Below are 21512 nucleotides of genomic sequence, written 5' to 3' on the forward strand. Positions count from 1 at the left end.
GATACTACCCACTCCTATACCTTTCGTGAATTCTATGGTATAAACTATGTTCTTGAGTTGTCCACTGCCACTTGGGATTTGTCTTTCTTAGATCTGCTAAGTCAGTTTCCACTGATCTATCTGCTTTCTAGCTTCCAAATCTGTGTTGCTCTTGTCACATTTCTGTTCTCCCTATCTTTATAGCTTACTGTCTTTTAAATCAGCTAATCAATCAATAACCTTTAATGTAGTTTTAGTGGGGTTTCAGAAAGAGACAAAGTGGTATCTATGTTAAAATTACCAAATAACCTGCAAATCCTAACTTCATATCATCTTCTATAACATTTTATGTAATTTCTTCTTCTGTCCTTAAATTTCAAATTAAAGTATAATTTAAGTATCTTATATCTGGCATTATCCAAATCGTTATACACTATATTTGTTAATTATTTCTATGTAACAGTACCGAGATTATTCTGGGAGTGTAGATGATTCCTCACCTTTCTCGTACTGATTTTCCACAGATAAAGCAAGTCCATTTTCTCTTCCCACCATGGGTACATTCTATATGGCGTTTCAAATTTCCAGTGTCATTAAACTGGCGGCCACATATATCACATGGAAAAGGACCTAAAAAGGAAAGAAGAGTGTATATTAAAAGTTTATAAAGAATAGATATGAAGTTAAATTTGATAGGTATTTATGAATGTATACCTACCACTGTAAGTGCATGTATTATAAACAATGTACTTATTCATTTATAGTTTTCTCTTCTTGATTGTTTATTCCTAAGGTAACAATCATCTCTATATGCCCAGAGCTGAGTTTAGGGTGTGCCATCTAATATAATAAATGAATAACCTAATGAGTTAATAAATTGAAATGGCCAAGTCCTAGTTTGAAATCAGACTGGAACAAAAAAAAACAGTCATATACCAGAAAGGAAGTTACTGTGAAACTTTGGAAGAATAAAGGAATCCGCAGAATTCATAATCTGGAAATTTACTGTTGTTCCTCAAAACCACAAATTTTTAATGATGAAAATACTGTAGGCTCTACTCTAACTCTAATGAGAAATTAATCATAATAGAACAATGGAAAGAAAAGGCATTTGGACACTGGAATTCATAAGCATATCTATAAGAAAAATTGTTCAGTAGCTGCAATAGTTTTGGGGGAGTTTCAACATGTTTTTGAGAGATGACCTCAAAATGTATTAAGCTTCTTTAACATATTCTCATTTAAAATCCCCAATATTTCATCTTCCGTGAGATCTGAGCCTTTTATTCATTTATTAACTCTTCAACAAGTATTTATTGATTCTTAATTCATTACTAGCACTGGGTTAAGTAAAGTAGTGTTAGGGAAAATCCCTCCATCTCCTCTTACAACTCTCCACCAAAAAAAATAATAAAAAAAGCCTTCAAGAAGCTGGAAAAAAGAGATTCAGCATTTGCACAGTTAAAGATAAAAAGATAAAGCAGATAAAAGCACCAAGATGAGTATGTTAAGGCAAGTGTACGTTAGGCCAAGAGTAAAATAACTGTATGTATTCCTGAACGCTCCAGCTGGGTAAAGAAAGAAAGGAGCATTCTCTTTCATGTTCGGTTACTTACCAGTTCTTCAGAAGAAATACCTACATTCTTTCCCCTATATTGGATACCCAGTTTTGCATGCAGTTGAACCTCCTTGAACTTGAAGCTAGGTTGGGAAGTTACTAAAGGAGTTTTTCATGCCAACTCTCTAAATAGGATAAAATTAGAAGATTTGACTTTAAAGCCAATTATGATTTTTATACTTATAGAGATATATTAAAAATTCTTCTACTCTGACTGTTCAGACTGTATTCCTTAGAAATCTCTCTCCCTTTGATTTACAGAATATATAATCCTAATGTACGTAGTGCAAGTATGGCTTTGAATGACCTAAAGCAGTAATACACAGGTGTGTGGTATGTGGACCAACTGCATCAGCATCACTTGGGATCTTGCAGAAATGCAAATTCTTGGGCGATACCTCAGACCTGAATGTACATACATCCATCACGTAACATACAGTGATTCAGGTAAATAGAAGCATAGAGGTGGTATGTGTGTATATACATATGAAATGTATATATTACGTATTATATGTACATACATAAAACATATACACACACAGTTCTAGTTCAACCACCCTTTAGGAATGCTTTTAACAATTCTAACTGCTATCTGTTCAAGGATCTGCTTGTATAATTTTACTGACAGGAAAAATAACTATTGTGTGCAAGCTAAGTTACTTCAATTTGTTAAGTTCCAATACTTAAAAAAATTTCTAAATTAAAACTAAACCTATGCCTTAGGATGTCTACTTAGGTCGACTTAGAATACCTATGTATTTACTAAATTATGTATTTATTTAGCAAATCAAGAACAGAAAAGGAAGTGGAAGCAAATATGTTAACCATAAAATTATATTTTGCTATGATGTTTCTATAACATGGGACAAAAAATGATTATCTATGGTTTCATCTCAAAAAGGAAGAAGCCTACCAATTTCACAAGAGAAACTCTTTTTCCTGGAACTAATGTATAAAAAGAAATTTCTCACATGCAACATGCAACCATGAATATGTCTCCAACTACGTTCTGCTAAGTATAAAAACTGCTTCATACGATGGCTTCTTAGGAATCCTAAGATGAGATAGAACAACTTACTAAAGGCATTTCATAAAATACTAAAGCTAAAAAAATAGTCTTCCAGCATACGTTGTCTTATATACCAGAATTGTAAAGATTAAGGGTTCCTTATTACAGATGTGCTATCTACCTTTCCCCGACAACATACTTCAAGGTTCTTTCATATAATTTTAAGACCCTGTGTCACCGTAATTACCCACCTCTTGAGAACGTACTTGTCAATATCCATCTTGATTGTTGGTATCCAGAAATGAACGCAATGTTCCAGATGAATTTAAAATCAGTGAGATAATTATCTCCCTGATTCTGAACAATAGATTTTTATTAATATAGTTTGAAACTACAGTGGTTTTAGTCAGTCATATGACATTATTGGTTCAGATTGTGCTTTAAAAAGCTTTTGCTTTTAAGCCCATCTATAAATAAAGGAGTTTGGATTCTATACCATTTACAGTTCCTCAATCCCCAACGACTAAAAGTCAGATAATTCCCATGTTTATGATTTTGTATTTACTCTTAATTTTGTTTTAACTTTTCTATAGCACAAAGATTTTTTTTTACATTTTTATTTTCTGCTCTATTAACTAGCTCTGCCAGCTTTATGTCATCTACAAATTTCATAGGCATGAAGTATACATTTTTATGTAAGTTGAATAGGGAAAAGGCTGCCTTCTGTTTGAAAGGCAGCTATGCTCACCACTATATCACCAATGCTGCAGAACAAATGGTCTCTACTTTGGATGACAGTAATTCTTTATCTGTATTAACTGTCTTAAATGTACCTAATTGAACTACCATCTAACATACAGGTTTCCACCTTGGCCAGAAGCACTAGAGAAAGGATTTGTCAAATATAATACTGAATTCCACATATACTAGGTTCATTCCATTCCCTGAAAAATGAGTTTTTTCCAAAACAAAAATGCCTTATTCAAGCACTCACAGACCTATCCAACAATGAATGAACTATGATTGAATGCAGTTTATGATCACAGACACATCTGCCACCAAAACAGAAAATAAACACATTTACTCATCTGCAAGAACAGCAGCACATCCCGTATTTCTCCCAATTTATCTGACTTCCTTCTCCTAAGTGGTTCAACAGCAGCAGGCTCCTCCAGCATGGTGTGATACTCAATAATTCCTATTACTGGGGTGCTTGCCTGGCTCAGTGAGTCTTGCGTCTGACTCTTGATTTTGGCTCAGGCCACAATCACGGGGTTGTGAGATCGAGCCCCATGTAGGGCTCTGTGCTTAGTGCAGAGTCTGCCTAAGATTCTTTCCTTCTCCCTCTGTCCCTCCCCTACTAAAATAAATAAATAAAATCTTAAAAATATATATATAAAAAAATAATTGCTATGACTGCTCTTAGAAAAAGTAATTTGCTTACCCAGATGGAACTTTTCTTGATGCTTTAACCGTGCAAATCGTGATTTGAAATGTTCTTCGCAATAGGTACACTTAAAAGGCTTATCTTGAGAATGTAGAATCATATGTTCCTCCAAGTGTGGTCTTCGAGTAAAAGACTTCTTACAAATCTAAAAGAAAATGTACACAAAATGTAAAGGAACTTGAATTAAAAGTTAAAATACCAAGCTCATGATGAGAAACAAACATACAAATTCAAGTAGTTGGAGAATTTTTTCCCAACAGTTAAGTTACCAAAAGTATAATCAAATTCTAATTGTGCAGGGAAAAAAATGCCGTGAAGAAATTATAGTATGGAATTATTTTAAATTTGTACTAAAGGTAGCTGAATTTCAACTCCTTACGTTTCTAATAGGATAATTTCTAGGATTACACAGTACTCTTAATATCTTCATTCTAGTCAAGATTTCTAAAATCTGTTAAATGCATATTTTTATTTTTTATTACTTTTTAAAGATTTTTATTTATTTATTCATGAGAGACATAGAAAGAGAGGCAGAGACATAGGCAGAGGGAGAAGCAGGATCCCTGTGGGGAGCTTGATGCAAGACTCGATCCCAGGATTATGACCTGAGTCAAAGGCAGATGCTCAACTACTGAGCCACCTAGGTGTCCCAAATTTATATTTTAAATCACATGTCATGAATAAAAGGTTTTATTATTGTTGCCATATATTTAATTGGGAATCAGAATAAGAAACCACAGAAAATAGTTTTAGAGTTTATCTCTTGAAATGGCCAAAAGGAAGAGCTTTTTAAAAAAGTCTGGCAGACATGAGATTTAAAAAGGGGGAGGTCAATGTAGGTTCAATACTGTGACAGATATACCACTCTGAGGGGATGCTGATAATGGGGGCAAATATACATTTTTAGAGGCAGAGGGTATATGGGAAGTCATTATACTTTTCTCAGAAATTATGCTATAAAACTTGAATTGCTCTAAAAAACTAAAGTCTTAATTTTCTTTTATTCAAGGGAGGGGAAGGGGCTGCTGTGACAACGACAACAACAAGGACAAGAACAATATAACATGTACTATATATTAGGCACAATGCTAAATAATTAATGGTTTATTTTACTTAATTCTCACAATAATCCTGTGATGTATAATTTTTATTATTTTTATAGTTGATGATGAAACTTAGTAAGGAGAAGAAAGCAACTTATGTAGATCCAAACAGTAATTAACTTCAATTCCTGGAAGCTGAAATTAGAGAAATGGTGGTAATTTTGCTGTATATATAAATTGAAGCCCAAAAATAAGGAAGACAAATGATAGCTTATGACTTCTTCAAACAATATTTACCTGAATAATGAAAAAGTCTTTTAGCGGTTGTGGCAGAAGAGGGATCTAAAAATTCTTTGCTACTACTGGAAAAACAGAAACTAATTCCCATCCCCTTAAATCTGACCTAGCTGTAGTAACCTGTTTAAACAAAAGAATGTGTTGAGAACGATGCTGTCTGAATTCTGAAGCTAGCTCATAAAAAGTCTGATCGTTTTGGGGTTCCTGGGTGGCTCAGTTGGTTAAGAATCTGACTCCTGATTTCGGCTTGGGCTGTCATCTCTGGGTCATGGGACCGAGCCCCAGCTCGGGCTCTGCACTTGGTGGGGAGTCTTCTTGAGATTCTCTCCCTCTCCCTGCACATGCATGCACGCAGAAGCATTCTCACTCTAAAAATAAATAAACCGGGGATCCCTGGGTGGCTCAGCGGTTTAGCGCCTGCCTTTGGCCCAGGGCGCGATCCTGGAGTCCCGGGATCGAGTCCCGCATCGGGCTCCCGGCATGGAGCCTGCTTCTCCCTCCTCCTGTGTCTCTGCCTCTCTCTCTCTCTCTCTCTCTCTCTCTGTCTATCATAAATAAATAAATCTTAAAATAAAAATAAATAAAATAAATAAAATAAAATAAACATTTTAAACAAAAATGCTGATAGTTTAACCTGGGCTTCTTGGAGCTTAGCTACCATGCTAGAAAGAAGATTAAGTAGCCTCACGAAGAGACTACTTCTGGAGAAGAATCAAGGTCCCTAGCCAACTGTCCTTACTGAGCAGCTTGTCAGCCAACAAGTTCTACCCATGTGTGTAAGCCATTTGAAAGTGGCTCCAAACCAGACAAGACCATACTAGACCACTTGTATCAGCTGAAAAGAACTGAGTGCTTCAGTTGACACCAGGTGGAATAGAATTACCTAGCAAAGCTATGCTCCAAATTTAGATTACTGACCCACAAAGTGGTGGGATATTGTAAAACGGTTGTTAAAAGCCACTAAGTTTTGAGACAAATAACCAGATGTGGGGGGAAAATTCTAACATTTTAACTCCTACTTACATAGCAATGTCAGTTTATACACACAACTATAAGCACATGCTATGGTGGTTGCATTAAAAATAAAAATAAGATTTCCATCAGGTCTACCATCTAAAAACTAACCCTTATGGGGTTTATTTATTTTTTTTTTTAATTTTTTTTTTTATTTATTTATGATAGGCACACAGTGAGAGAGAGAGAGAGGCAGAGACACAGGCAGAGGGAGAAGCAGGCTCCATGCACCGGGAGCCCGACGTGGGATTCGATCCCGGGTCTCCAGGATCGGGCCCTGGGCCAAAGGCAGGCGCTAAACCGCTGCGCCACCCAGGGATCCCCCCTTATGGGGTTTAATTTGAAAATATTAGGATAACTTTGTACAAAAGAAAGATTCTAAAAGTGAGATAAGCTAGGTTTATATTACTTTAAAATCTAATTACTTTCCCCAGAGGTAACATTACATCGATTTTGGTTTTCTACTACAAATTAAATGCTCTTACATCACATTTCCAACTTTCACTCTTGGTCTTCTTAATGGAGATAAATTCTTGTGCATTTTCAGGATGAAATCTATAAGGAAAAAAAGACTATTAGGAAAAGATTATATTAGCTAAGTTCATATTCCATATAATCTGTCGACAGTGATTATAAGAATCAGGCACTGATTTCTTTCATAAAGAGAAAAGCACATGTAAATTACCTTAAGAATATATGTATTGTTAACATTTAAAAAATGTATATGCCCAAATTTATGCAGAAATAGTCAAAGAAAAGTCTGATATTTTAAATACATTCAGGAACCTAGCTATTCACAGATAATCTTTAAGATAATTTGCTTGATTTATGTTTTTTTTTGGTCCAAATTTCAGTAAATTTCCTTTCTTAAAATTAAATATGCAATACTATACTAAACATGCTTTCTCTCACAAATTTTTATACACCAAAGACAAAGTTGAGCACAAAGAATAAGTTTCCTAAGTTCTAAAACCATGTATTTTGAAAATACACCTGTCAAAACCCAAAATAAAAAACAGGAGGACTAAAATACCATCTTAAACTTCTCTAGTTCTTGTTTCAACATCAAAAAGATTCATCTCAATAGCATTAATAAAAAACAAACATTTGCTGCTCTTACTAAATTTGTAATCAAATATATTTGTAATCAGAAATGTCTGCAAAATATTAAGCAAAATAAGAATTGGAGACAAGCATCCCACAGTTGTTTTTAGCTTACTCCATATTTAAATTAGAAGGCACAATAAAGTATTTTATGGAAGCAAGATAATACTTGCCTCTTAACATGCTTGGCTAAAGTCTTCTTGCTTGCATGAAGTTTATTACAGTAAGGGCACTTGTGCTCCTTCTTATGAAATTCTGTTTCATTACTGTGCTTCTTTCTGTGAACAGTTAGGTTAGACTTTGTCGAATAGCGCTGGTGACAAATATCACACTCAAAGGGCTTCTCACCTGTGTGAACACGTGTGTGGCTCTCATATTTCCCTATAAAAAGAGAGAAGTTAAAATTACATTCAGTATATTAGTACATAGTGACTGAAATTTGACAGTGAAATAAAATCTCATGATTAGTAACATTTAATACACACACCCACACACAAAATTTGAAAACCTTACTTAAATATAGATCTCTGATAAACCTTAAGACTTATTACTTTGATTGTACTGCTTTCCTTGAAAACTAGGGTCACTGAAAAACAGTTATTCATGTTTAGGTATTTAAAAATTAAGACTTGAGTAAATTTGCTTAAAATTCTGTTGGCAAAGTCACTGAACTTAAATAAAACTTTAATATATATATTTTTTAATTTAAAATTGACCTTCAGCAAAATTCTACTTGTCACTTAAGATTTACTATTTTTATACTTCACTTTTAGTATGTATATGCATGAATTGAAAAAAATTTTCAGATTTGACAGTCCTTTTAAAAATATCTTAAAAAGGCAAAATAAGGACTGTGTGGGTGGCTCAGTTAAGTGTGTGCCTTCGGCTCAGGTCATGATCCTGGGGTCCTGGGGTCCTGGGACAGAGCCCCACATCAGGCTCCCAGCTCAGTAGGAAGCCTGCTTCTCCCTCTTCCTCTGCCGTTCCCCTTGCCTGTGCTTGCTCTTTTTTCTGTCAACTAATTTTTTTTTTTCAAAAGGAGAAATAATACGCTTATGTATCTTAGAATTCTTGACAGTTTTATCTATCTATCCACAGAAGGGAGTCTGGAAAGGGTACCACAAATCTAGAATACTCAACAAAACCTATACTTTACTACAGTATATTCATGTAAGATCTCGCCAACTTATAAGACATTAGAAAACAAATCACCTGTACTTGATGCATGCTTAACATTAAACTGCTAAAGCCAACATATGTGGGCAGTATCAAAGAAAGCAGGAAAAGGAAAGATGAGCTGGTATAATGCATAGACACCCAAAGTCATACTAATGTGAGATTTGTGTTATAATCTGAATATATATCTAAATTCTGTACAAATGTTATATGTTTCTCCAACAGGAAAAAAAAAATCAAGAAATTTTAGCATGAACTTTCCAGGGGAAAAAGTTACAATAAAAAATGAAATAAAAAGATACATTTTGGCTTAATTTTCATTTATACTCCTATTTTGACTAAAAATTTTTCATATTATTATGTAGAACAGAAATTTCTAAAGTCCAGAGACAGAACAGCATCACAGGTAAGGGCACAGACCCTGAATCTATGCACCTAGATATAAATGCTGGCTTTTAAAATAACAGGCTATGCCTCAAATCCTTCTCAGCTGAAAAAAATGAAATGAAAATACTTACCTTATATGATTGTCATAGAAATAAATGAATCAATACATATTAAAACACTTCTAACAATGTCTGATACAGTATGAGCTATCAATTGTTTATTATTACTCTGTAATCAAAGCTGTGAATGAGCACATCTAGTAACTTAAAGTAGAAATTTCGATGAAGAATACTTCTGAGCAGAAAGCAATAAAAATAAGAAAAAATATTACTGGTAACAGCAGTGTTCAATTAAAAGCCTACCTTTGCTCAGCAAAATAAATGTATAAATTTTTCTTTAGGCCAAAGCTAATGTAAATATAGCATTTCAATTATATACTTAGAAAAAATTCTATACATATCATGGAAATTAGAAAACAACCCAAATATTCCAGACCAATGAGGAAAACAGATAATCGTAATTATTTTTCTTAGTGAAATAAATGAGTTCACCATTCTATTACATACATCTATGTATGTTTAAGCTTAATAAACACCTAGTTTATTACCTAAAAATTAATTCCACTACACTTACATACAGAATACCCAGAAAAGGGAACCAAAGTATTTTTCTCAAGGGAGGGGGAAAGCTGACAATTACAAGCAAAGAAAAACTGAAGTATGATGAAAAATCCATTAAGTACTGATGTATAGACCACACAGATGATGGTGGATGCACTATTTACATACATACAGTCAGGAAACTCAAGTATTTGGTCACTTGCTAAACTAGCTGTGTGACCTTAACTAAGATAATTATTTAACCTCTCTCAGTTTATTAATACTGCATGGGGTTGCGAGAAGCACATGAGTTAATATATACACAATGCTTAAAACATTCCAGCATTTAGTAAGCACTGATAAATGTTAGTCATCTATTACTATTATTATGTGGTTACTAGTCACAGTACACACCTGTAAGTATCCTTCAAATATAGATATGGGTATAGCGGACTTATGAATATATATTATAATAGATCAAACTGGGGTTTCAGCTCTCTGGAAAAAGTCTAAGAACTTCACTTTTTCCCTTACCGTTGTTAAAATAGCCTAGCATCTCTGTCTTCTCTCTGCCACTGCTGGGAGATATTCTCCATTTGTACACGTATACACACAACCTACGACCACCACTTCCTCTGCTGTGTTCAAGGAATGAGATTTAATACTGGAATTTATTGGGGGAAAGGTGTTCTTGTGTGTCCCAAGGTGAAATCTGAAATGTCACAAATAAGTAGGTCCTACAGAAGATGATCTGAACTCTTATGGCTTAAATCAAGTGTTTTACAAACTAAAGATCATTAGTGTTCATGAAATAAATTCCTTAGGTTGTGAATAGAATTTGAAAGGGAAGAAAGGAACAGAATAGAGTAGAAAATACCAGAGCATATTCACATTATTTTTGTGCAATGTTTTTGTTTCAATTTATGTATGAGCACATGTGTAAATATGTATATTAGATAATAATATATGCATCTCTGAACTTGAACTATCCAAAATACTGATTCATATTACCTTTGCAGGGTATAACCAGACATTACTGCTATAATATCTTTGGGAAAATGTTTTCTGAGTTGATCTTATTCTTTTTCTATTATTATAAAAAGGCATGCATGTATTAGATTCCTTAACCTTTATTACACATCAATTAGATATAAAGTCAGAATCCAAATATTATTATTATGTACTAAAATCCCACAATTTTAATTTTGAAAAGATGGAGATCATTGCAAGGAATTAAAAAGGTTCCTTGATTGTGAAAGTTTTCACAATTCATTTTTATTAAATTTGCTTTTCAAATTATGTGACACATAGTTGTGGTAAAAAAAAAAGTGTAAACAAATCAAGAGTATATAGTATGATTTTTCAATGATTAACTTTTTTTTTTTTTTTTTTTAGAAAAGGCCCACTCTTAACAGTGCACATTTAGTTAAAAGTCACACAAATCAAGAGTATAAAGTGTGATTTTTCAATGATTAACTTCAACTTTTTTTTTTTTTTTTTTAAGAAAAGGCCCATTCTTAACTGGGCATTACAGTGCACATTTAGTTAAAAGACAACCAATCATCTAATGTTTAAATCTCATTTTTATACTCAAGTGAACAACAGCAACTCAACAAATCTTAAAGTATAAGAAAAAATTTTCACCAAATTTTGTATTTCCTATGAAAATCCCCTTGCTGAAAAGATGTTAATCATTAAAAGCATTTTCCCTTTAATTAAAGAAATTCTTTCTTGCTTGCAAATACAAACTAAGTTACATGTAGTTGAATAGCAAAACCACCAAAATGACAGTTAAATTAAAAATCAAAAGCACTTTTAACTATTAAATTTCCATTTTCCTAAAGACAAATAGACTTATGGCTTAACCAAGAAAAATAAATTTAACCAGAAGATCCAAAATTAAAAAAAAGTAATTTAAATAAATCCAGCAGAGTCCAGAGAGACCAATGAAAATACATGTATTTGAATGATTCATTATGACATTAAGAATATCTAAAGTGAAAAAAACTTTTTTGTTAGGTTATTAATTCAATTTTATGCACACAGGCATTGCAAGGCCAATTATGTCTATGATTTGAATTTCTGAACAACAGTAGAGACACAGCTCCTAAGGAAACACTGAACCCGTAAAAGTCAGGTAGATCTCTAGGGGCAAATAAGGGAAAATTTTAATCTCTAAAGAAATTTCATTTTTAAAAAAACTGGTAGCAGTGTGGGAGGTACTTATAAACAGTCAACACCTACATTTGTTTCTTCTTATGCGGTGGGGAGAGAATTCAACAATAAATAAAATATTCATTTCAAAAAATTTGTCAATAAAAAATAGTATCCCTTCAGAGAATAATATACTATGTCCAACCATTCTTGGTTACCAAAAGAAAATGTATAAACTAACAAATTTCAAGCACAGAATTTTTCTAAAATGAATCCCAATATGAATGGTGTCCCAGGCTAAAGAAATTTTCACATGAAAAAAACTTGACCTCGTGCTTAAGAATTTATTATTCCCCCGTGAGTCATGCAAAATTACCATTGTCAGATTTTGTGAGTTTTACAAAAAGAAATATTCCCAAATTAGCTCATTGTGTATCTAGTATTGCTAAATCTTCTATTATTCCTTGAATTTATTCACATGGCATACTCTAAAGAACACTTAACTACTTAGCCTTAAAGAACTGTGTCACTGTTATAACTCTTCTGTATTAAGAACAAAGTGGAATCTCTGTCAGGTTGGTCTAGAGAGTCACATTTTTTAAAAAGCTATAAAGTATTTTCTATCTCTAGAAGAGATTATAAATTTAATCCAAGGAAAGATTTTAGTTCCCAGTAGGCACAATAAAAAAGATAAATTATCCAAATTTTCTCTCACCCATCTGTCATCTTTTCCCTATTTTTGCCTTTTCACCCACTTTACCCTTAAGGGGGAAAGGTCAAAGGACTCTTATTTGCATGAGAATACACTGAGAGCAAGACAGCTGGTAGCCTAAGGAAAAATATAACTGGATCAGGAGTCCCACTTCAAGCAACTATTAAATACATCAGAAAGGATAAAAGACCCAAAGTAATGGAATCCAATTAGTCGACTACATAGTGTGGAGCTAATGGTTCCAGCAGGTCTCACAGCTTATTCATTAATTCTCATAAACCACTCCAAAACACCAAAGTTAGAAGCTTATAAAGAAGCCAACTGGCCTCTTACAAGTCCAAAGTTACGTCAGACACCAATCTTTACATTTAGTTCACTTAAATAGGAGCTTACTGAAAACTTGCTACTTGCAATGACCTAGGGTATTAACAAAAATTGGTAACCAAAGACACAAAATTTTCAGGCTTAAAATCTAATGAGAAATAAACCACCAAAAATCTAGGTAGCCATTTTTATCCATCACCCAGTCCACTTAGTCTATATTCAGTGCAACTGTTGATCTATCCCCTTCCCACAGCCCATCCTCAATGCTACTCATCTTCCTGGTCCAAGGCTACAATATCCTCTGGTCCTTTCCAATTTCAGTCTCCCTACTGAAGCCATCATGACCTTCCTGAAACTTCAGTAGGCTGTCATTTCCTTTGTCAAATTTTTTTTCAAGTTTCTATCACTCACTGATAAAATCTAAACTCTTCTATATGGCATAAAAAACATGCAAAATTTGACCTCTGCTTACGTGCCAATCTTCATCTACCATTTTCATTATACCTCCTCACCCATCTTGAAATCACCCAGTCCTCAGCAATTTCCAGAACCAATATACCTCAACATCTTTGCAGTGTTAGTCCTTTTGCCATGTAAATTCTTTCTTATTCTTTAGTTCTCAGTTCAAATGCTATCTGCTCTATGAAATCTTTACTGATTCCTTTTACTTTTCCTGGTACGATTATCTTCACTGCAATGATTGTGTTTTTGCATGTACTCATTAAACTTTAACATTCTTGAGAACACAGAATATGTAATTTCATGTTTATTACTAGTAGAGATATGTAATAGCTATACTAGATTAACAATAAGAGCAGCTAGTATTCCTTCAATATCTAAATTTCATACAGTATTCTGAGTGACTCACAAGACTACCCCATTTCATCTTCATAATAACCTCCATGAGAAGGTACTACTACCATTGTATCAGCATCATCCCCTCTACCTATGAGGAAACAAAAATACAGACAGGTTAATAAGTAAGCTGCCCAAGATCTGGATTAAAAAATGCAGGTGGTCTGACTTCACTATTGCTCAAGCTTTTTTTTTTTTTTTTTTTTTTGCTCAAGCTTTTTTAATCAATATGATATAATCTCAATCTCAATCTTTCTCTATCTCAGTCCTGGGGAAAAGCAAGTGGCACCAGTGAGGCTTAAGCAAAAGAAGGGGTGGATAAAAAGAAGGGTATATTATCCAATACATTCAGAAAAGTAGGCTGCAGGTAAGTCTACAATGTGACCTATTGATTCTCACAATTATTTGGGCTGCCCTCGGTTAAAAAAGCTGCATAACACCTTTCTCTTAGTATATTGGGAACTTAATCTTGAGCAGTGTTTTCCTAAATTGGGTGCAAAGAACTGCAGTGGGTTTTTTTTTTTTTTTTGGATATTAAAAGAAGCACCACAGAAGTGTCTTATAATAAAATTATTTGAGGAAATGCCAAACTAAATAAAATTACTAAGTTTTTTTATGAGCGAACTTGACAGCGTTATGAGAGACTATGAATTACCGTATTTAGTTTTCCAATTTTACTTGAAATTAGAAAACATACAACTCCTCTTACTCTTAAAGCATCTCACAGCCCTCACATTCAACAGGACAGTTTAGAGATCTAAGTGTTTGGGCCTACAATGCCACTTGTGACCTGACCCCTGCTTATTCATCTCAAGTCAAATCAGGTCAAACTAAGAGAGTAGAAGAGGGATGTTCTAAGAATATAGAGTCAAAGAAGAATCTACTAAAAAGATAATGTACTCTCTAGTATCTCAATCCAAAAATACTCTCTTCTCATGCCCCTCACAGTACTTGTTTTATAGTTGCATGTGAGAGAGAGAGAGAGAGAAAGAGAGCCTGAGTTTAGCAAGTTCCTTTATTCCTATGTTCTTCCAATTGAGTTACTCACGAAATTATTTTATTCATGTTTGTACAGTCTCAAACACAGTAAAAATAATGGTAATTATTAAATTGGATTGTCAAAAATATTCTGACTTGGAGATTCAAAGGCTTAAAATAAAAAGCAGTAAGAGGTTACCACTTATGCCATAGGGTGTATACTGTCCAATATTTTAAGAGCAAATGATTACCAATACCTTATAAAATCAATTTTTACCTAAACCAGTAACGTAAGTAACTCAACACTGGAAATACATGGGGATATATCAAACTGCATAAATATTACAAGGTCAAGCTGCACTTCAATGTTCCTTTTAACATTATGTGGTGGAGTATATTTAAAAATTTCTGAACTTTGATTTATATAGAAATAGCTTAACTATTGCAGTTTAAAAGTTTACATTAGTATAGTTCTTGTAAAACCACCTCCAAAAATTATTTTGCTGGCAAATATTAGACCTCTTGAAATTAAATGTTCACTTACATACTTTTTAACTTAAGGTTATAGATCACATTTCCTGCATATACTTTTCTAATAAAGAAAAAGTTACTAATTATTATAATAAAGAATACTACTAATCAAGACATTTCCTAAAGTCTCTACCTACAGAATTAATTTATATCCAGTTCAGTTTTATTCTTAACTATAAGCCTAAACTGAAACATTCCAATTCTAAACAGTACTAGCTAGATACTAGAGACTTGCAACTCAACTAGAGACATGCAACTCAGCCATGTTCAAGGGGAAACAGTATACAAATCATTAAGTTGAATTCAATTATACTAAATTCAATTTTCTAGGGCTTAAAAAATAGGACTTATCTAGGAAATTAAATCAACATATAAATCAAAGCACGACATTCATAATTATTAAGTCTGGAGTTTTTTCATACCAAATACCTGAACTATGATCTTCACCTTTAATGGGACATGAGATAGGGAAAATAAAAGCTAATAAAAACAGTTAAATTCCTGAATCAAAACAAATTTAAAACAAGATAAAATAGGCACTATCGAATACCCACCCTAGTTAAATATTCCTCTAAAAGTTACTTTCAAAGCTTCGTTTTTAATTATCACCCTTAAAATATCAGGAAAAGTTATTAGAGACAGAACACAAGCTTTCTCTTCTTACCTATGCGGTCAAATGTCTTATCACATTTAGGACATTGCAAAATTTTTTTGTTACTGTTCTGAATGACTACAGGAGTTAACCCCTCATGAATATTTCCTACAGAATCACCAGGCTCAGGTTCCTCTTCTGCATCATTATGATCTTTTTCACTTTGTTCTTCAATGTCGGAGTATTCATCGGACATTTCCTCCTCTAGCTCATCTTCTTCAGCATTATATTCACTTCCAGGGTCCTCAGAATCATTCCTGTCTGACTTTTCTTTATCAAAATTTTCTTGATTCAAGTGGTCTGACCCATCACCACTTTCTTGTTCATCATCACTGGTGTCATCAAACTTAACAGGACACTTCCGATTCCTTTTCGATCTCCTTGTGGAAAAACTTCTCTCCAGCATTTTTAACCCATGTTTTTTCCCTAATAAAAGGGACCTATGGGTTTTAGCCAAATGATTCTCTAAAGACTTTTTGTAACAAAAATGTCTACTACAGAATTTACACTGATGATTATTTGATAGTCTTCCAGCTAATTCACTTAGTGTTTCTTCCGGTGAAGACTTTTCAGCCAGCTCAGTCTGAAAAGTGGCAACATTTTCATTATTTAGCAACTTCACTGCATCTATAATGTCCAGAAATTTTGCTGCCTCCAACACAAGAGGTATTTCATATTTGTACACAAAAAATTCTGACGTGTACAGAAATTCAAGCAGATGCTGAAAAACGGAGTGTGTTACGTGATCCAGGGTGACAACATCAGTGCTTGGATTTTTGCTCAAACACGCATGAAAATAACTACTGCCGACCGCAACAACGACTTTGTGTGCACTAAATTCTTTCCCTTCTACTATGATAAGTAAGTCACAGAAGGACGGGTGCTTCTGCCTATCATCGTTTAAATACTTCAGCAGATTCTTGTTATACTGCAAAGAACTCAAAAGTTTTCTCTGATCCGGAGAGGGAGGAAGTTCCTGGTAGCAGTGAAGAGCTTCAGGAGCTGGTCTTTCTGGGGAAGGAGTGCAGGTTACTTCGTCACACCCCACTGCGACATCGCCTTCTGGAGAATCTTTGTGATAGCCCAGGTGGATCTTCTCGTCAAGATTTGAAGTAACCTTTCTCCTTTTCTTCATTGCAGTACAACAGTTTCAGAACAAGAAACTTCATAAGTGTCTTAAGGGACGTATTTAAAAAAAGAAAAGAAAAGAAAAGAAAAAAAAAAAAGGACAACAACAACAACCACAGAAAAACCAAAAAACTAGATTGTCTCGGTTAACAGCTTCAGGAGGGGCGTGCCCGACGGTTTCATGGTCTGCAAAAGAGGAAGAAACACGTAAAAATAAGAATAGCAATAATAAAAAAAAAAAACAAAAACCATCGCAAAAAAAAAAAAAAAAAAAAAACCACAGTCTTAAAGATCCATTCAGGGCACCCGCGTACCAATCCTTTCTAAATCAAAACTAAATTATAATAAAGTCACACCTTCCGTTCTCCCGCGGCTATGGTTTTAGGGTGGAGAACGAGGAGGGCCGGGTTATAAAAGACAGGCAACAAAAGAATGATTTTTAAAGGAAGCCGGAGCACACCTTTCGGGCCTGATTCACGAACGGGATGGGTTAAAAAGAGGGCAAAAAAAAAAAAAAAAAAAAAAAAAAGGGGGGGGTCCCTCCAAGATCGCGGCGGGTCGCAGGCTGAGGCGCGCTGAGGCGCGCTGCCTTCAGGGTTTCGGGGCACCGGGCTGGCACAACAAGGCCGTGGCGGCCGCGACCCCCCGGCCTCCCCGCCGACACGCCGGTCGCCCGCGCGGGGAGGGCGCACCTCCTCAGGGACCGAGAGCGTCCCGCGGCTGAACGGCCCGCAGCGCACGGCCGCGGGCGGGGCGCCCGGCAGGAGCCGCAGGGTCGCCGGCGGGGCGGCGGAGGGAAGCTGAGGAGCCTGCCCAGGCCCGGCCCAGGCGGACGCCGCGCCCGCCGACGCCGGCCCGCCACCCTCCCCACCCCGGTCTCCCCGGGCAAACGCCCCACAGACCCATTACCGGGGACGCAGGGCTCCCCCGCCGGCTCCCGGCCGCTCAGCTCCACTCCGGGCGCGCTCGCTCCAGCGCCTACCCACTTCCGGGTTCAGCCCCCCGCCTCACCCTCCCTCCCCTCCCCGCGCCCCGCCGCCCCCGCAGCCGCCGAACACGTCACCCGCGCGCAGCCTCCGCGCCTGCACTGCGCATGTGCGCGCACCCCGCCTGCGCGCATGCTCCGTGCGCCCCCCTTCCGCGCTCCCTGGGAGGGGACCGTAGCTACGCCCCGGATCCGTTACTCCTCGTTTTCGCGGTGGTTTGGCGGCCCCGCGGTGACTGACGCGCACGAGGCTTTGCGGGAAAACCAGGCTGCGGCACGGTGCGGGGGGTGGGGGTGGGGTGGGGGTGGGGGGCAGGGCGAGGAGGCTGCTGGGTGCCGGGGAAAGTGGCGGAGGCGCGACAGCACGCGCCGGTTTCCTCCGCGCTGGTGGCCGTGCCGCTTGGTGCCCCGCGACCCAGGGCGCGGCACGCACGCCGGCCTTAGCGGACCTCATCTAAGCAAGAGGTTGAGGTCCTCTCGGTCCTCTTCGGCTTTGAACCCCGAAGGCGGGGATCCCTGGGTGGCGCAGCGGTTTGGCGCCTGCCTTTGGCCCAGGGCGCGATCCCGGAGACCCGGGATCGAGTCCCACGTCGGGCTCCCGGTGCATGGAGCCTGCTTCTCCCTCTGCCTGTGTCTCTGCCTCTCTCTCTCTCTCTCTCTCTCTGTGTGTGTGATTATCATAAATAAATAAATTAAATAAATAAATTAATTAATTAAATAAATAATAAATAAATAAATAAATAAATAAATAAATAAATAAATATTAAACCCCGAAGGCGGTTGCTCCTAAAATTATTATTATTATTATTATTATTATTTTTTAACATCTCCATGTACACAGAAAATATCGGGACAGTTGTACGTACAAGTAAGTACACAGCTGTTAGGACAGGAAAGGCAGGCAAAACAAAAAGAAAGAAAAAAAAAAAAAAACCCCAACGAGAACAGCTTTTTGAAGCCGGTACCTAAGCTGTGGCATTTCTGAGAGTCTCAAGTGATGCTGATATCGCTGGGCTGAGGACCTCAGTTTTGGTAGCAAGGTCCTAGTTGAGGCGGTTTTGCAGAAGCAAGGAAAATAAGAGCCTGAGGCCAAACAGAATGGGTCACCAGACTTGGTGACCCCGCGCCACCCATCACCCCCTACACGCACAAGGTACAGCTGGGAGCCTACAGGGGCCACCGCTCGCAGTGGAAGAACTAGTTGGGGTGGAAAGTTTCTCCTGCGAGAAGATGGAAACTTTGAGGAAACTTGACTGACCCAAGTTTTCTTTGATTTGAAAATAGTTAAAACCCTTAATGAAAACACCTAGCACTCACACGAATTCCGGACAAGGATTCCTGTCACCTGCATGACTCATTCCCACAAAAGCCAGCCGTCTAAAATGAGAGTCAATCAAAAACAAGAGACTAAAAACTATAAAAACATTCTCTGCAGCCTTCGGATGCACAAAGCCTGAAGATACTGGGTTTCTCGGAAACAAAATAAGTATATTTAAAATGCTTTTTAAAATAAAGGGAGGAATTGAAGGAAAATGAGTGAGAAATTGCTAAAAATAACCAAGCAGATTAAGGAAATAGATGTGAAAGCTATCATTTTATTAGTACTTAGAGATGGAAATGTATAATTATGGATTCTCATATTAAAACAGAAGAGAGGTTAAAACCAAGTAAAAAAATGAATATATACAAAGAAACCGAAAAAGAAAAGTGAAATGTAAGAAAGAGAAGCAATAGAGCAAAAATCAGAATATTAGAATACTTAAAAAGTTGAGAAATTTCTGGCAAGATTTGGCTATTAAGGAAAGAGAAGATGCAAATATAAACCCAAGAGTTTATTTTCTTAATAGTTTTGTAAATCTTCTGGAATGCACATACTGTCATTGTTAACAGTGACCTTCAGATGAGTTCTTTAGAATTTACCCTGAAAATTCTAAAAACATTCTATTATTAAGAATGTCTATATATGCAAAACAGTTTAGCTGTTCTGATGGAATTTGCTGGTCTTTAACCTGTTAAATGAACAGTAAATCAGTTTGAAGGATCGCCAAATCTTAGAAGTGTAAGGAGAATATAACTGAATGCAACAGTGGTTAAAATGATGGATGCAGGGGCACAGTGGTTGAGCGTCTGCCTTTGGCTCTGGTCATGATCCCGGGGACCTGGGATCCAGTCCCGCATCAGGCTCCCTGCGCGGAGCCTGCTTCTCCCTCTGCCTGTGTCTCTGCCTTTCTCTCTCTGTGTCTCTAATGAATAAACAAAGACTTTTAAAAAAATGATGGATGCGATCTTCTAACAAAATATCAACCTGTGCTTTAAAAATTGGCAGAACTAATATGAGAAAGACAAACCAACATTCATATAGTAACTTATAGTAACTGATTACATCAAAAAATTACTAAGAAGCATACCATTTTTAAAAAGCCTTAGTAAAATTGACCTAAATGATACACATAAGATAGTGCATCTAACAGTTACAGTATACAAATGAAGCACTTATAAAAATTGATCTGGTAAAAAAAGAAAGATCATTGTCGTAAAGCAATTATCAACATATTTCAAAGAAGTGTAATGAGATTATTAATGAATAATAACAGTAATGATGATACTTTAAATTTTTCCATACAATGGAAACTAGTATAACTTACAAATAACTTATGATTCAAAGTAGGAATCACAATGGAAATTACCAAATAATTTGAACTGAATAGTAATAATGAAACATAGCAAAACTGTGGGATCTAGCTAAAGCTATGCATTAAAGGTAGTTGATTTCTTTAAATTCTTATATTTCCAAAAAAAAAAAAAGCTGAAAATGAGCGTCTAAGTTCTCAAAGTTAGAAAAGTAAACATAAAAAAGTAAGAAAAAGGATAAGATAGGAATTAATGAAATAAAAAGGAAGCACACTTACAGATGAACAAAGCCAAATGTTGGTTCTTTCAGGAAAAAAAATTTGATAGGCCTGTAGCATAAATGACTATAATATATACATATATATAGCATATATATGTATATATAATTGCTAAAATATACATATATATGTTAGACATTTAGGGAAAATATGTATATATCTATATATCTATATCTGAATCACAAAGGAGGAGGACAGGGGCGCTTGGGTGGCTTAGTCAGTTGGGCTTTGGACTCTTGATTTCGGCTCAGGTCATGATCTCAAGGTCTTGGGATCAAGACCTGCATCAGCCCTCTGGCATAGCTAGGAGTCTGCTTATCTCCCTCTGCCCCTCCTCTAGAAAAAAAAATAAGGAGGAAGTTATACATCCTACAATTATTATAAGTCGATAAGACAATGTTATTCCAATAAACCCAATAATATAGAATAGACAAAATATCTAGAAGCCAAAATTTATTATTTTAATAGGCATAAAATTGATATATTACCAGCAAGAATAGTCAACAACAACAGAAGGAACAAATAACATGAGGTATAAAAAAGGTATTATTACAGGTTCTAGTCACATTAAAACCATAACAAGAAGGTACTATAAACAATTTATAGCAATA

At 36.0% G+C, this 21512-nt stretch overlaps 1 protein-coding gene across 2 annotated transcripts in view; it reads right to left on the reverse strand.

The window, feature by feature from the left end:
* ZBTB41 (zinc finger and BTB domain containing 41) overlaps positions 1-17980 on the reverse strand; it is a 43626-nt gene extending 25646 nt beyond the window's left edge. Inside the window, exons 1-6 of one of the 2 annotated variants that reach the window (XM_055319056.1) lie at positions 17917-17980; positions 15892-17193; positions 7685-7892; positions 6893-6962; positions 4051-4198; positions 480-609 (exon numbers count right to left, since the gene is read on the reverse strand). In XM_055319056.1, the coding sequence (XP_055175031.1) occupies positions 480-609; positions 4051-4198; positions 6893-6962; positions 7685-7892; positions 15892-17014 (1679 nt within the window). In that variant the 5' untranslated portion in view covers positions 17015-17193; positions 17917-17980. Of the gene's footprint in view, positions 1-479; positions 610-4050; positions 4199-6892; positions 6963-7684; positions 7893-15891; positions 17194-17363; positions 17382-17916 lie in introns of those variants that run through there. The other variant, XM_055319055.1, reaches the window with a different exon arrangement.
* Positions 17981-21512: the final 3532 nt, after the last annotated feature.

This window comes from Nyctereutes procyonoides, unplaced genomic scaffold (assembly GCF_905146905.1).
Source record: "Nyctereutes procyonoides isolate TBG_1078 unplaced genomic scaffold, NYPRO_anot_genome, whole genome shotgun sequence".
In the NCBI taxonomy this organism is placed as follows: domain Eukaryota; kingdom Metazoa; phylum Chordata; class Mammalia; order Carnivora; family Canidae; genus Nyctereutes; species Nyctereutes procyonoides.